The 17,124-nt window shown below is 46.5% G+C and overlaps 2 protein-coding genes across 2 annotated transcripts in view; both read left to right on the top strand.

Annotated features, from left to right (window-relative positions):
* The window catches only part of oatx (organic anion transporter X), a gene marked incomplete at both ends in the record, with an annotated part of 10,405 nt that extends 1,450 nt beyond the window's left edge, over positions 1-8,955 (top strand). Inside the window, 11 exons of the mRNA XM_079171280.1 lie at positions 1,376-1,479; positions 1,719-1,873; positions 2,086-2,254; positions 2,341-2,464; positions 2,544-2,659; positions 4,908-4,962; positions 5,462-5,621; positions 7,887-7,995; positions 8,187-8,265; positions 8,493-8,620; positions 8,808-8,955. Coding sequence (XP_079027406.1) covers positions 1,376-1,479; positions 1,719-1,873; positions 2,086-2,254; positions 2,341-2,464; positions 2,544-2,659; positions 4,908-4,962; positions 5,462-5,621; positions 7,887-7,995; positions 8,187-8,265; positions 8,493-8,620; positions 8,808-8,955 — 1,347 coding nt within the window. The remainder of the gene's footprint in view (positions 1-1,375; positions 1,480-1,718; positions 1,874-2,085; positions 2,255-2,340; positions 2,465-2,543; positions 2,660-4,907; positions 4,963-5,461; positions 5,622-7,886; positions 7,996-8,186; positions 8,266-8,492; positions 8,621-8,807) is intronic.
* Positions 8,956-10,573: 1,618 nt separating this feature from the next.
* On the top strand, positions 10,574-15,144 carry pwwp2a (PWWP domain containing 2A). Its single transcript, XM_079170978.1, has 2 exons — positions 10,574-11,302; positions 12,286-15,144. Exons 1-2 carry the CDS (start codon positions 10,578-10,580, stop codon positions 14,234-14,236), a joined length of 2,676 nt encoding a protein of 891 aa, XP_079027104.1. The 5' UTR covers positions 10,574-10,577; the 3' UTR covers positions 14,237-15,144.
* Positions 15,145-17,124: the final 1,980 nt, after the last annotated feature.

Here is a 17,124-nt window from a genome sequence, read left to right as displayed (position 1 = left end):
TGGATAAAGGTGGAGGTGGGTCTGGATAAAGGTGGAGCTGGGTCTGGATAAAGGTGGAGGTGGGTCTGGATAAAGGTGGAGCTGGGCCTGGATAAAGGTGGAGGTGGGTCTGGATAAAGGTGGAGGTGGGTCTGGATAAAGGTGGAGGTGGGTCTGGATAAAGGTGGAGGTGGGTCTGGATAAAGGTGGAGGTGGGCCTGGATAAAGGTGGAGGTGGGCCTGGATAAAGGTGGAGGTGGGTCTGGATAAAGGTGGAGGTGGGCCTGGATAAAGGTGGAGGTGGGTCTGGATAAAGGTGGAGCTGGGCCTGGATAAAGGTGGAGGTGGGTCTGGATAAAGGTGGAGGTGGGTCTGGATAAAGGTGGAGGTGGGCCTGGATAAAGGTGGAGGTGGGCCTGGATAAAGGTGGAGGTGGGTCTGGATAAAGGTGGAGGTGGGTCTGGATAAAGGTGGAGGTGGGCCTGGATAAAGGTGGAGCTGGGTCTGGATAAAGGTGGAGGTGGGCCTGGATAAAGGTGGAGGTGGGTCTGGATAAAGGTGGAGGTGGGTCTGGATAAAGGTGGAGGTGGGCCTGGATAAAGGTGGAGGTGGGTCTGGATAAAGGTGGAGGTGGGCCTGGATAAAGGTGGAGGTGGGTCTGGATAAAGGTGGAGCTGGGTCTGGATAAAGGTGGAGCTGGGTCTGGATAAAGGTGGAGCTGGGTCTGGATAAAGGTGGAGGTGGGTCTGGATAAAGGTGGAGGTGGGTCTGGATAAAGGTGGAGGTGGGCCTGGATAAAGGTGGAGGTGGGTCTGGATAAAGGTGGAGGTGGGCCTGGATAAAGGTGGAGGTGGGCCTGGATAAAGGTGGAGGTGGGTCTGGATAAAGGTGGAGCTGGGTCTGGATAAAGGTGGAGGTGGGTCTGGATAAAGGTGGAGGTGGGTCTGGATAAAGCTCATATTTAAAATAAAATGCTCCTGGTATGTGTGAGCACATGGCGTCACAAAATGTTATTTCAATAATAGTTCAACATGAACCATGTTGTTACCATGTTGTTACCATGTTGTTACCATGTTGTTACCATGTTGTTGGGGCAGTGGGGCATGAACATTTTGAAAAGTTTGAGAACCACTGCTTTAGGAGGTAGTAGTGATACGTTAGGAGGTAGTAGTGATACGTTAGGAGGTAGTAGTGATACGTTAGGAGGTAGTAGTGATACTTTAGGAGGTAGTAGTGATACGTTAGGAGGTAGTAGTGATACGTTAGGAGGTAGTAGTGATACTTTAGGAGGTAGTAGTGATACGTTAGGAGGTAGTAGTGATACGTTAGGAGGTAGTAGTGATACTTTAGGAGGTTGTAGACCTACTGTCACTCTGATTCTGTCTCTTTTCTTCAGTGGGAGCTGGTGTGTTCTCTGCGTCCTCTGAAACAGATGATTCAGACCATTTATATGGGCGGAGTTTTAGCAGGAGCCATTATTTTCGGAGGTCTTTCAGACAGGTAAAACTCACCTGGTAAAACTCACCTGGTAAAACTCACCTGGTAAAACTCACCTGTTAACACTGCAAACATACATATAGCATTCACGTCTTTGACCTGTGATGTTTTGAACCAACAGTGGATATGAAGCAATGTTTGTATGTCCATGTTTTAGTTGCATGTTGTCCTGTGAGCATGTCGTAGGTGTCAAATCAATACTAATCTCCCTTTCTGTCTCTCTCTCTCGCTCTCTCTCTCAGGTTTGGGAGGCGGTCTGTCCTTATATGGTCATACCTTCAGCTAGGTATTCTCGGTTGTAGCTCCTCCCTCTCTCCTTCATACTCCGCCTATTGTGTTTTTAGGTTTTTGAGTGGGATGGCGGTGTCCGGCATCATTCTGAATGCAGTCTCACTGAGTACGTAGTATGTGTGTCTGTCTACCTGTCTGTCTGTCTGTACCTGTCTCTCTCTGTATGTCTGTATACCTCTCTATCTACCTGTCTGTCTACATGTCTACATGTCTACCTGTCTGTCGATCATGAACTGCAGGTTCTTTAACATCTTTGTGGAAACTGATGATGTGTCCTCAGTGGTTGATCAACATGTCTGTCTACCTGTCTGTCTCCAGAGGTGGAGTGGATCCCGACCAAAGAGAGGACGTTAGTGGGCACGCTAAGCTCCTTCTTTTTCACCTTTGGTCAGATGATCCTGGCCGGGCTTGCCTATTGGCTGAGAGACTGGAGGAAGTTACAGCTGGTCGTCTGTGCACCCATGTTCCTGTTCTTCTGCTACAGCTGGTCAGTGTCCACTTTCAAATCTACTTCCTCTTCCTGCTCTCTGATTGGTCGGGGAGTTCTGATCCGGCTGTTCTCTGATTGGTCAGGTGGTACGTAGAGTCGGCTCGTTGGTTGGTTCTGAACCGTCAGTCTGAGAAAGCATTAAAGAGTCTTCATCGAGTCGCTCGATTCAACGGAAAACCAGAGGTTGTGGACAAATTAACCCTGGAGGTAACCTGTCTGTCTGTCTGTCCCGGGTATATGTGTGATATCCGATCAGAAGCTCAGATCAGTTTTCTGTAACCTGCAGGTTCTTCACTCTCACATGAATAAGGAGATTGAGTCGAGTCGGTCGACGATCACAGCGTACGATCTTCTGAAGACCAGAGCGATGAGACGGATCTCCATCTGTCTGGTGGTTGTCTGGTCAGAAGATTCACCTGCTTTATACATAACAATAATAATAATATCAACTTCTTTTCCATACAAGCTTTAAGAGATGTTTTCAGAGAGAATCACTAATTAGCAATCTACAGCAATTTTGGAGGGAAATGCATTAATTGGGTCTGAAGAAGAGCAAATTGATTCCAATGGAGAAGATAATGGAAAATGATGAGTCTTCATTTGAGACTGATCAAATATTTAAGTGGGATTATAGTAATCTGTATGCATTAATAGTCCTCTTCTATTGAATGTTCAATTCTACAATGAAATCTGTAGATTAATATGTGGTCTTGAAGATGGGACGAGTAATGCATCATATGGCCCAAACTAACTAACTAACTATCTGCTGACTAGACAGATCCCACTAGAGGAAGAGCAGAAGGTACATGAAGGTAAATTAGCCAAAGCTATCCGGTACCTGATCAGTACAGTTTGAAATCATTATTCAGGTTCCCTCAATAACAGACTAATTAACCCACTTCAGCTGTTATTTGAACCCGAACCTCCATCTTTTCCTAAACCTCTGGTCCCTTTTAGTGGGATGGAGGTGTGGTATTTATGTAAATGTTGGAGACATATTGATTCACAATATGAACGTTGGTATTCTATTTTATGCTGATGACATTGTGTTGGTTAGAGAGGAAAAGATTAATCTACATAAAATGCTACATATTATGTCTTTATGGTGCAGTAAAAGGAGACGGCGAAAACACAGATTATACATTTTAGAAAGCAGATAAATATTTAAGTTTGGAACAAAGGCTTATTATAAATTAGTGCTGGGCAACGATTACAATTTTGAATCGCAATTAATCGCACGATTTGTTTTGCGATTAATCTCATTGTTAGGCGCAAAATTCAATAATGAATTCTAAAGTAGTGTATTGCGCACTTTTATGTTAAAGTGCTGCTCTATGAACTAAAGGTCAACAACATTTGGTTCAAACACTTTGAACTCATCAGGTTCTTGTTAACAGCAGGATTCTCTTCACACAGCAGCAGTTATAACACAGTTATAATGATTCTGATCATAGATATTCAGCCGGTGTTCACAACTTTATCTTCATGTGTGTCAGAGATGAATTTAAATATACATCTTGAAACCTGCAAACCTATCTACGTCATGTTTTAATGTTTGTTAAATTCTCAGTAGTGATAACTAAATGATATGATTATTATACATATTATAAACTAAACACTTTAAAAACTCTAAAAAAATAATTTAAATTAATCATTTATTTTTTGCTTTTTTTGTATGTTGGTCAGACGCTATGCTACACTGATTAGCGTAACATGTGTGGTGTTTGTTCTAAATGTACGTTGGTACATAGAGGGTGATAAGAAGCTGTACATGGAGGGACTTAGGACCCAGGGGAATGTAGGTGAAGGAAACAGGAAGAGACGGAAGAGAGCCACACAAACAGCTGTTCACCGCTCGCTGCCCAGTTCTTGTGTTAGAAATGTCGATTAATAAAAACAAAAAACTGTGTTAATGAGCGATAAAATAATTGTCGGCGTTAATTAATAAATGCGTTAATGCGATAACTCGTTGACTTGCCCAGCACTATTATAAATATCTATATTTATATATATAAATATCTTGACTTTGTCTTTTATGAAAACACGAGTGTTTCAGATTGAATTGGAGTTCTGAGGTCTGTGATGAATAAATGAAAATATAAAGATCTGGAAAAGAAATCCACCTGTCCACCTGTCCACCTGTCCACCTGTCCACCTGTCCACCTGTCCACCTGTCTACCTGTCTACCTGTCTACCTGTCCACCTGTCCACCTGTCCACCTGTCCACCGGTCCACCGGTCCACCTGTCCACCTGTCCACCTGTCCACCTGTCCACCTGTCCACCTGTCCACCGGTCCACCTGTCCACCTGTCCACCTGTCCACCTGTCCACCTGTACACCTGTCCACCTGTCTACCTGTCCACCTGTCCACCTGTCCACCTGTCCACCTGTACACCTGTACACCTGTACACCTGTCTACCTGTCCACCTGTCCACCGGTACACCTGTACACCTGTCCACCTGTCCACCTGTCCACCTGTCTACCTGTCCACCTGTCCACCGGTCCACCTGTACACCTGTCCACCTGTCTACCTGTCCACCTGTCCACCTGTCCACCTGTCCACCGGTCTACCTGTCCACCTGTCCACCTGTCCACCTGTCCACCGGTCTACCTGTCTACCTGTCTATCATCAGTATGTCTTCCTCTGCAGGTTCTCCACCAGTTTTGCATACTATGGTTTGGCAATGGACCTGCAGAAGTTCGGGGTGAGTCACCTGAATATAATTCATATATAATATAATTAATGCTTAACGTGCACCTGAGACCAGAGGTTTAGATCATATGTTTGAAGGTAGAGAGAGGAAACGTCACACCTGTTTGTCTGTGAACTCGTTCTCATTTCCCCTCAGCGTCTGAGAGCGACGCCCGACGAGCCTTTAGTGTCATTATGAGACACTCATAACACACGTTAAAGTCACAAAGTGATGTTGAGTTATTTTAAAGTTACTTTAGTGATGTGTGTGTGTGATGTGTTTTCCGTACTTATGTCACGTTGTTTACGTTTTAGTTATTTTACATTTAGTTAGTTTACATAATTCATTTAAGCCCAACCAGGAGGTTTTCCCTAACTAAGTGTTTTTGTTTGTGCGTGTCTACAATTCTACCTGTTTACCTGCCTACCTGTCTATCTCTCCGTCTGTCTGTCTCTCTTGTTCACTTTGGTTTAACCCTTCTTGTCCTCCTATTGGCTGATGCTTGTTCCAGGTGAGTATCTACCAGATACAGATCATTTTTGGAGCTGTTGATTTTCCCGCCAAACTGATGGCTCTGGGCATGCTCACTTACCTGGGGAGGCGGGTCTCTCAGGCCACCTGTCTGTTCGTGTCTGCTGTCATCATCTTCGCCAACATCTTCGTCCCCACAGGTATTACTCACTAATATACATTATACACACAATAATACACACTAATACACATTATACACACACTAATACACACTAAAACACATTATACATACAATTATACACACTAAAACACATTATACACACAATAATACACACTAATACACATTATACACACAATAATACACACTGATACACATTATACACACTAATACACACTAATACACATTATACATACAATTATACACACTAAAACACATTATACATACAATTATACACACTAAAACACATTATACACACAATAATACACACTAATACACATTATACACACAATAATACACACTGATACACATTATACACACTAATACACACTAATACACATTATACACCAGTGGTGGCCGTCAGGGCCTGCAAAGCCTTCTCTGCTGTTCTAAACAGAATCACAAAGTTAGAGCTATTTTATAATTTAATAATGTTTCTTAAATACACTACATGTATCATAATTTATATAATTTATATATAATATATATAATATTGTTCCCATTATCTTATGTTCTCATTGCACAGCTACTGTGCTCCTCAGCTGCTCTGCTTCAGTGCAGCTTGTTTTAAGTAGAGCTTTGATCCAATCAGAGTTCACCTCTGTGTCTCTAGGTAGAAGAGAGGCCCCAGGCCTGCAGACTCACCAGTGAATCCATGTGCAGGTTAAGTGAATGGGGATGATGTTGTTGATCGTCATAGTGTTCAACCAATCAGATCTTTAGTTTGACATGTTGGGCGTATCTTTGACGTGATAGGAACTATTTTTATGTCCTATGTTGAGCTGGGGACACATTTAGTCGGTGCACAGCAACAAGAAGACACGTGAAGCGGTAGAAGTCGATATACTCCGCGCAAAGTGTTAAAGTTAAAGTTAAGTTTAAGTTAAAGTGTGAAAGTTAAGTTTAAGTTAAAGTGTTTAAGTGATCATCTTTGAAGATTCATGTGTTTTCAAGTGGACTCATTTTCCCTCTCGGTGTTGACAGACGAATAAATCCGTCACTAACAAGAACTACGGTGTATTTCCTGGAGGGAGTGATAGCAGAGTTACTACTCTGTTCATGTGTCTATGGTGTCGTTTTCATGATATGGTTAATATTGTTCCCTCTGACGTGAATAATATTTGAATGGTCCGTGCTCTGTAGTGTGGTGGGATACGTGTTTTAGCGCTGCAGTGTTGCTGGATTGACTTTGACTTTATGCATTGTCCGTTAATGACGCAGCATCCCGTCATGCGCATATTAATGTCCTGCACGCTGCAGTTAGTGTATTTGTAGGTGTTGAGCTTCATTTTTACACAAAACTGTTCATGTTCATGTGAGATCTTGGTCTTGATGGAGGTCTTGGTCTTGATGGAGGTCTTGGTCCTGATGGAGGTCTTGGTCCTGATGGAGGTCTTGGTCTTGATGGAGGTCTTGGTCCTGATGGAGGTCTTGGTCCTGATGGAGGTCTTGGTCTTGATGGAGGTCTTGGTCCTGATGGAGGTCTTGGTCTTGATGGAGGTCTTGGTCCTGATGGAGGTCTTGGTCCTGATGGAGGTCTTGGTCCTGATGGAGGTCTTGGTCCTGATGGAGGTCTTGGTCTTGATGGAGGTCTTGGTCTTGATGGAGGTCTTGGTCCTGATGGAGGTCTTGGTCTTGATGGAGGTCTTGGTCCTGATGGAGGTCTTGGTCTTGATGGAGGTCTTGGTCCTGATGGAGGTCTTGGTCCTGATGGAGGTCTTGGTCTTGATGGAGGTCTTGGTCCTGATGGAGGTCTTGATGGAGGTCTTGGTCCTGATGGAGGTCTTGGTCTTGATGGAGGTCTTGGTCCTGATGGAGGTCTTGGTCTTGATGGAGGTCTTGGTCCTGATGGAGGTCTTGGTCTTGATGGAGGTCTTGGTCCTGATGGAGGTCTTGGTCTTGATGGAGGTCTTGGTCTTGATGGAGGTCTTGGTCCTGATGGAGGTCTTGGTCTTGATGGAGGTCTTGGTCCTGATGGAGGTCTTGGTCTTGATGGAGGTCTTGGTTCTGATGGAGGTCTTGGTCCTGATGGAGGTCTTGGTCCTGATGGACCTCAGCCTCCTGCCAGATGGAACGGACACGAACAGTTCGTGTCCAGGCTGAGAGGGGTCGGCTACAATCCTTCTTGCTCGCTTCAGGGTCCTTGAAGAGAACAAGTCCTGGAGGGACGGCAGACTGCAGCCAATCACCCTCTGAGCAGAGATATATGATGATACATAATGATATAATGATATGTATGAACACACAGACATGCAGACCATGAGGACCGTGTTGGCGTGTCTCGGTAAAGGTTTCACCTCGGCCTCCTTCACCACCGTCTACCTGTACACCGGAGAGCTCTACCCAACCGTCATCAGGTGAGACAGGCTGCCTTCAGCAAGACAGGTCTTTATATGTGAGACACAAGGATGAGGACATGTTTACGTATGATGTCACATATAGAATGAGAATGTCCCACATAAACCCAAATAAAACATGGTGTGTGTGTGTGTGTGCGTGTGTGCGTGTGTGTGTGTGCGTGTGTGTGTGTTTGTGTTTGTGTCTTCAGACAGACAGGAATGGGCTTCGTCTCCACCATGGCCAGAATTGGCAGCATGGCGGCCCCCGCCGTCCTCATCCTGGACGAGGTGACATCGCTGATTCAAACCTTAACAATCGTCAACTCATAGATTAATAATTGTTCTTTTTAATACTCTTTATTCATAAAATCTATGTCATTAATCTAAAGAATAAATATATCAACAATCCTTCTGTGTTACAGTCTTAAAACAGATCTTCCCCGGTCTCTCTGCTTCAGCTTCGTTGTTGCTAATGCTACTTGTTGCTAACAGTACTTATGGACTACATTTCCCAGGTATTCCCTGCTCTGCCCAGTATGGTGTACGGGGGGTCGGCAATGTTGGCCGGCTGCTTTGCCTGCTTCCTGCCGGAGACGCTTAACATTCCGTTGCCCGACACCATCGAAGACGTGGAGGAGAGATGGTGAGCTAATGGCTACGGCTAACAATCAGCTTCGTTAGCAGTGTTAACTTCTAGAGCATCTTTAGCTTCATTTGCACATTGATGTCTTCATTAGCATCATTAGCTTTATTACCACCGTTAGCTTTGTTAGCAAGCTGCTGGTCTTAATCAATAAGTAATATATAAATAAACTGTCTGTGCTTTGAAGGTCTGGAACAAGCCCCGCCCCGCGAAAAGAAGAGGGCGTGTCTTTGAAAGAGGGCGTGGACATGTGTGTGTGGGGCGTGGCCTCCACTGAAGACGTGACTTTAAAAGAGCTGAAGGAAGCTGAAGGGACGGGCCTGAACGCCCTCTGACCAATCAGACGGCTACACTGAACCAGTCTGAATAAAGAGACTCAGATGTTTGATTATAGATTATTGATTAGTTATAAGTGAAGTTAAAACTAATGATAAATAAATCAATAACCAATAACAGTGTAACACTAATAAAACTGATTAATATCAGATCATTGTTGTCTTAGTTGGTTAGTCACATAACCTGAGTCACATGACCACGTCTCTCAGCTATAGGCTCGTTCGAGATGAGCCGGTCCTGATCAGAATCCATCACAATGCATGCTGGGTAGATTTGTGTCCGACTTGCTCTGACGTCATGAACACAACGTGTACTTCTTAAGTCTCTTAACTGTCGTTTCCTCGCTCCTCGATCCTCTGCTCCGCCATATTGACGGCCGTCCCAAAGCTCTTATTTAGCTCTGAGGAGAGAGGAGAGAGGAGAGAGGAGAGAGGAGAGAGGAAGGATCTCCGAGGAGCCGTGAGCGAGGACGCACGAGAACAGCCTTCCAGGAAGTGTGTTAACGGCCGACACGCCCCTTCAGTGTTCATCTATTATCTGATTGGACGCTGCAGCCGATCGGACTGATCAGATGTGTTTCAACATGTAAACAGTGAAGATCAGATTAAACTCTAGTTTATATTTGATCTGTTTTCTGGTTTAAATAGATGTTCATTGTAGTCTGAACAACAAAAGAACCACAAACAACTTTCTTCATTTATTAAAGATTTGTGTTTTCATGATGTTTCCTCAATAACTTCATGATGAAAGGATGAAAGTGATCTTTACATCATTGATCATCATTTCATTCAGACACTGAGGCTGATCATTCAGAGTGTTTGATGAGTTGATGAGGGCGACTGTGGCTGAGAGCGGGGCTGTCTTTCAATCAGCGGGTTGCCGGTTCAAACCCCGGCTGGATGAATGTCGATGTGTCCTTGAGCAAGACATCCTCCCGTAGCTGTGCCTCCGGTATCATAGCTTTGGATAAAAGCGTCAGCTAAATGACTGTGATGTAATGAGTTATGTAATTTAAGGGAAACAATAATCATATTCTGTTATTTAACAATGACGTCACAATTTCAAAACGTACAGACACAAATAATTTATAAATATTCTGCCGTAGAAGTCGATCCTGCGCTTATAAACAGGACGACAGAGAAAACACCTCTACACTGAAGATTACTGTCTTTATTAGTTATTAGTATTATACATTATATATATATATATGTATATATATATATACATATATAACGATGAACCGGATGAACCGGATGAACCGGATGAACCGGATGAACACACCGGTAAATATATATATACATATATATATATATATATATATAAATACTCATATATTATATACATATATATATATATGTATATTATATATATATATATATATAATATGATATGATCAGGTGATAGATCACGTTGATGGTCTTTAGTTCTCCATGTTTTTGTTTCTGTTAAAGAATGACGCCTCCTGACGTAACCATGACGCATCACGTACTCTGACTCATCGTCCAATCAGAGACGACGCTCTTTCTCGTTTCATGTGAGTGACAGAACTTCCAGCCAACGGGATGTGCGCCTGCGCAGGCGGCATCGTTGTCGGGGGCGGGGCGAGGCACAGCGGAACAAAATGGCGGCCGTGGCTGCAGAGCCAGCAGCTGCTGCGGTTCTGATAACAACAATAACCGCGGCGACGGACGAAGAGTGTTCGGTAGAACAGGGTCCGGTTGGGCCGGGACTAACAGGAGACCCGCTGGAGACCGACGGGTTACGGGAGACCGGTCCGGTCGTGCAGCTGGTCCGGGTGGAGAATGATGGTGTGGAGGAGCACCGCCATGTCAGGCCGGAGATGGAGTCCTCTGAGACCGGAGGTAACGATGAACACACCGGTAACCTCACCGTGGACCGGTTCAGTACCGGAGTACCAGGAGATCCAGAGGTTTACCGGAGCATCCTGCAGCCTTCTGCCGTCTTTCTGCACTCATTCCCGGATCCCCCGCCCGTCACAGAGGCTGGTTTGTCTCTGGCGGAACCATCGGAACCGAGCACCAATGTGACTACGGACCGAGATTACAGGGCTCTGGTCCAACCGGAAGACGCCATGTTGGACCCGGAGACAGACCCTGGTACAAACTCAGCGGACCTGATGACGGACACCGTGAAGCAGGAGAAACCCACCGAGAAGGACTCCTCTAGACCTGGTCCCGGTCCTGACCCCGGTCTCGGTGCCCAGGACCTCAGTCCCGGGTCTGAAGTCCGGGTCTCCCTGGATCACGTCATCGATGACGCGCTGGTGGTGTCTTTCCGGCTGGGGGAGAAGGTTTTCTCCGGAGTTCTGATGGATGTTTCAAAAAGGTAAAACTTTATTAACATACGTGTGTATGCATCTATGCATCTATATATATATATATATATATATATATATATATATATATATATATCTCTTTATTGACATGTTAAAAAAAATCATCGCCAGATTAAATGTCAATACAAATAATTAGAATGAAATAGAATTAAGCACCCCAAAATATTCATAAAACAGATTTAGCAAGATGTATATAAATATATAGATACAATTAATTGTAGATGCTGTCTGAGATCCTCACGCGCTGTTCTTAATATTATTAATATTGAATGCTATGAATATATGAATATATTATTATGCTCGAGCTGAAACTGAGGACATTAGTGATAAACCAGGTCTTTTCCTTGTGAACTTCACAATAGTAAATAAGCATTGATAAGAAACGTCGTCCTCATAGCTGCTTCCTGTGTCAGGAGTATAAACAGCTGCTATTAAAGGCTACAAGGTCAACACCTGTAATCAGTCGTCCATGTTGGACGAACCTGGTAGATCGATAAACATGTTTGTTTTCTTTTGGAAAGGTGGTGCTTGGCAGGGTCGCCTCAAACTAACCCGAACTCTCGGGAGCGTTTTTAAACGTCCTCTGGGCTCTAAAGCTCCGACCGAGTGTGAACGCTCAGTGTAACGTAGAAAATATGTTTTAAAATAGAAGCGTGACCTCAGAGAGATGGACAAACTGTACAGTCGTCATTAGAATCCTGTTGTGGTTTCAGACCATCTCCCAGTATTCATAGCTTTCAGTCATGTGACCTGAGCGGTGACATGGAGGGAAAACAAAGAGCCAACATGGCGGCTCAGTAGAAACTCCTGTTTCTAGCCACGAATATTTGAATCACCTCTCAACTGATGACTTGTTTCTTGTGTTTTGATGTTGTATTTGGATGTTTGTTTGTTTGTTGTATTTCGACGGCTCCACAGCTGTAAGATCTCGGTGTCATTGAGTCTCTAAGGTTCTCATCCTTCGTGGTTTCAGGTTCGGACCGTACGGGATCCCCATCACGGTATTCCCCAGACGGGACAACCAGAGTCGACCTCCGATGTCTGTGCAGTCACCGCCAGCTACCGTCGTCGACCCGTCCACCAAACAGGAAGAGATCTCCGTGACTCCGCCCCCTCCCCAACCTCAGCCCTGGACCTCCAAACCGCCGCCCCTGTTCCAGGACGGGGCGGCGTACCCACCTCCGCTGTTCATCAGGGACACCTACAACCAGGCCTTACCTCAGCCGCTGCCACGCAAGATCAAACGGCCAAAGCGGCGTTATCGCTGCGAGGAGCCAACCTCCATCATGAACGCCATCAAGCTCCGCCCCCGCCAGGTGCTCTGCGACAAGTGCAAAGGTGTGGTGGCGTCGGGGGGGCACAGGGAGTCCCGACGGGGCCCGGCGGATCTGAGGAGCGAGGAGGCGTCACGGCGACGGCGACCGGCCGAGGGACCGATCTCCTCTGAGGTCAAACGGTTGAGAAGTGACGACAAGGGAGGACGTCCTGCAGACAGACGCTCATCATCAGGAATACGTGTGTCATCTTCATCTTCAACTTCCTCTCGCCGTGTCCTGAGGGGCGTGGCTTCATCTTCATCCTCACCATCATCCAGCCGCATGTGTCTGAAGCTGAACCCCAAGAAGGTTCTGGCCAAAGGTTCGGCCATCGACTCCTCCGAAGCTCGGCAGGTTCTCAAGAAACTCGCGAGGAGTTCACAGCCGCCGCCGCCTCGCCGAGCCAAAGATCAGAATCAGAACCAGGATCAGACCCAGGACCAGGACCGCACCAAGGCGGTAACCAGAGCAGCCGCCCTGCAGAACCACAACCAGAAGGTGCACTTCACTCGCCGCCTACAGCATCTCGGTGGCGCCGCCGTCAGCTCGAGCTCCCACGTGGCGCTTCCACCCAGGATGCGCCTCAAACCCCAAAGGTATCGTACCGACGACAGCCAGGAGTCTTCGTCCAAACAGAGCGCTCGCTCATCGCCTCCCAAACTTGCTTCAAGCCCCGCCCCCACACCCAACCCAGAACCACCACAAGACCTGCCCCAAGACCCGTCACAAGCTCTGCCCCAAGACCCGTCACAAGCTCCGCCCCAAGACCCGTCACAAGCTCCGCCCCAAGACCCGTCACAAGCTCCGCCCCAAGACCCGTCACAAGCTCCGCTCCAAGACCCGTCACAAGCTCCGCCCCAAGACCCGTCACAAGCTCCGCCCCAAGACCCGTCACAAGCTCCGCCCCAAGACCCGTCACAAGCTCCGCCCCCTCCCTCAACCACAGCATGTCCTCCAACACCCCCCTCCACCAGTTTGGAGGTCCGCCCCCTCCCTGAGCAGGGAGTAGAGGCTCCTCCCCCCTGCTCATCCAGCTCCTCCTCCTCCTTGGACTCCTCCCACTCAGAGTGCAGCTCCACAGAGACTTTTGACCTCCCTCCTCCTGGAGACCCCCCCTCCTCCTCTCCCACTACCCCTCCCCCCCGAGCCGGCGGTGAGGAGGAGGAAGAGGAGGAAGGTGAATTGAAGAGGCGTAGGAAGTCCTCCACCTCCTCTTCGTCCTCCTCGTCCTCCTCGTCTTCGTCCGTCTTCTCTAAGTTAGTCTCTAAATGTTCGCTCCCTGACGGTCGGACCGTTTGCGTCGGCGACATCGTCTGGGCGAAGATCTACGGTTTCCCGTGGTGGCCGGCTCGCGTCCTCGGCATCACGGTGTCTCGGCGAGGAGACACGGGTCTGTCGGTGAGGCAGGAGGCTCGTGTCTCCTGGTTCGGGTCGCCCACCACCTCCTTCCTGCCTCTCACCCACTTGTCTCCTTTCCTCGAGAGCTTCCAGTCTCGCTTCGACAGGAAGAGGAAGGGGCCGTACCGCCGCGCCATCGCCGAGGCCGCCAGCGCCGCCAAACAACTCACGCCTGAAGTCCGGGCGCTGCTCACCCAGTTTGAGACGTAGCATCAGCTGCTAATGCCCCGCCCCCTAAACACAAGCCCCGCCCTTCTGGGAGGAGATTGTCTGTCAGAGACTGACTAGTGTTTCCGTTTCCTGTTCTGATAGGAGGGGGCGGGGCTTCTCATTTACCTGTCAGTGTTCAGTGGGCGGGGCTTGTCTCTGGTCACCTCCCCCTGTCTTCACAGAGGTCCTCAGTTTCAGGCTCTGTTCACACGACGTCGTTTGAACGCTAGTGTGAACGCATCTTCACCTGATGATGTCACAGTGATGTCATCAGAGACACTATCCTGGTGCATTATGGTTAATGTCAGATCCAGCCCTCTGATTGGCTGTCAGCTACAAACACTAAATGAGGCGTGATGGTTCTAGTGGGTTCTCCGGGTTCTGCTAAGACTGAAAACATTCCTCAGTTCACAAAGATGAAAACTGTGAAACACAAAGTGTTGTTTGAACTGAGGCCAGAGGTCAAACAGGGGTCAAACAGAGGTCAAACAGGGCCAGACCATCATAGTCCAGGACATCAGGTCTCCCTGGTCCTGTATGGGATCATGTGACATGTTCATGTTGGATCAGACTCGATCTGTTTGAGACTCTGGACTCAGTTTATCAACATCAGACATTAGGACACACACACAAACACACACACACACACACACACACACACACACACAGACTGTTGGACAGGAAGGACGGCTGCTCTGCTCTCACGACAATGATGATGATGATGAAGGTGGATTTTCCCTCTCTTCCGGCTGTCAGACTCTTTTTACCGTCTGTTTGCAGATCAGAGATCCTGAAGGAGAAACTTTTGGGAAACAAACAATAGAATCATAAACAATAGAATCCATCGAATCAACTTCTGTATGTTTTTGTTTTTTTCTGATGTTTTAAATCTATTAAAAAAACTGTCAAACTTCTCTTTGAATCGTCGTCATTTGAACTCTCATTCTTCTTCTGTGGTGGTTTTATGGTAGGAGTCACAGCGGTGCCTCTCACCTGCAAACAGATGTTTGGTAAACGGGTCTCCAGATGTTTTTACTCAACATCTGCAACAGGTTTTTATTCTATTTTCAATAGAAACCGTTCATTAAATTCAGTGGAGACTAAATCAGACATTTACACAATGCATCTGATAACCAGAGCGGGAAAATATACAGTCGGGTACTGGATAATTACTGGATAAATAGTGAAATATATAACCAGGTACTGGATAAATACTGAAATCTATGTATGATGAGGTACTAAAACCTGAGATCCTGATTATCTTTGAGCTGAATCTCAAAACATCAACACAACAGCGTTAAAGGGAAAAAGCATCATACACCTGTCTCTCTGATGACATCACCAGTGACACCTGTCTCTCTCTCTGATGACATCACCAGTGACACCTGTCTCTCTCTGATGACATCACCAGTGACACCTGTCTCTCTCTCTGATGACATCACCAGTGACACCTGTCTCTCTCTGATGACATCACCAGTGACACCTGTCTGTCTCTCTGATGACATCACCAGTGACACCTGTCTCTCTCTCTGATGACATCACCAGTGACACCTGTCTGTCTCTCTGATGACATCACCAGTGACACCTGTCTGTCTCTCTGATGACATCACCAGTGACACCTGTCTCTCTCTCTGATGACATCACCAGTGACACCTGTCTCTCTCTGATGACATCACCAGTGACACCTGTCTGTCTCTCTGATGACATCACCAGTGACACCTGTCTCTCTCTCTGATGACATCACCAGTGACACCTGTCTGTCTCTCTGATGACATCACCAGTGACACCTGTCTGTCTCTCTGATGACATCACCAGTGACACCTGTCTCTCTCTCTCTGATGACATCACCAGTGACACCTGTCTCTCTCTCTGATGACATCACCAGTGACACCTGTCTGTCTCTCTGATGACATCACCAGTGACACCTGTCTGTCTCTCTGATGACATCACCAGTGACACCTGTCTCTCTCTCTGATGACATCACCAGTGACACCTGTCTGTCTCTCTGATGACATCACCAGTGACACCTGTCTCTCTCTCTCTGATGACATCACCAGTGACACCTGTCTCTCTCTCTCTCTGATGACATCACCAGTGACACCTCTCTCTCTCTGATGACATCACCAGTGACACCTGTCTGTCTCTCTGATGACATCACCAGTGACACCTGTCTCTCTCTCTGATGACATCACCAGTGACACCTCTCTCTCTCTGATGACATCACCAGTGACACCTGTCTCTCTCTCTGATGACATCACCAGTGACACCTGTCTCTCTCTCTGATGACATCACCAGTGACACCTGTCTCTCTCTCTGATGACATCACCAGTGACACCTGTCTCTCTCTCTGATGACATCACCAGTGACACCTTTCTCTCTCTCTCTCTGCAGGACGACTCTGAAGAGCTACTGATGCTGAGAATCCTGCGCTGTGATTGACTGAAAGGCTGATGATCAATCACTTGGACATAAATAATTAATCAATATTAATTTAAGTAAAGAATATTTATTTTTATATATAGAGTGTTTCCATGGATACTAAGTGTAGATCAACGTCATCACGTTTTATTTTGTGTCGTCCAATCAGCAATCAGATCATTAATCAACGAGTCGATCAATCAGGGCGGAGTCACAGCTTAGTTTTACAAACAGAAGAGTGCGACATCGTGTTAGCCTAGCTTAGCATAAAGTGTGACGTCACCCGTTGTTTTGTGGAGGTTTTGAAGGCAGAGGGCGGAGCTAAGAGTGACATCAGAGGGCGGAGCTAAGAGTGACACCAGAGGGCGGAGCTAAGAGTGACATCAGAGGGCGGAGCTAAGAGTGACATCAGAGTGCTAAATTGGACCAAAATGTTACAAATAACTTTGATGAAGTGAAAAAACTTTGAA

Source organism: Pholis gunnellus (genome assembly GCF_910591455.1).
Source record: "Pholis gunnellus genome assembly, chromosome: 13".
NCBI classification, from domain to species: domain Eukaryota; kingdom Metazoa; phylum Chordata; class Actinopteri; order Perciformes; family Pholidae; genus Pholis; species Pholis gunnellus.
The sequence above is the reverse complement of the archived record's forward strand: the minus strand, read 5'-3'. Positions and strand labels throughout refer to the sequence as shown.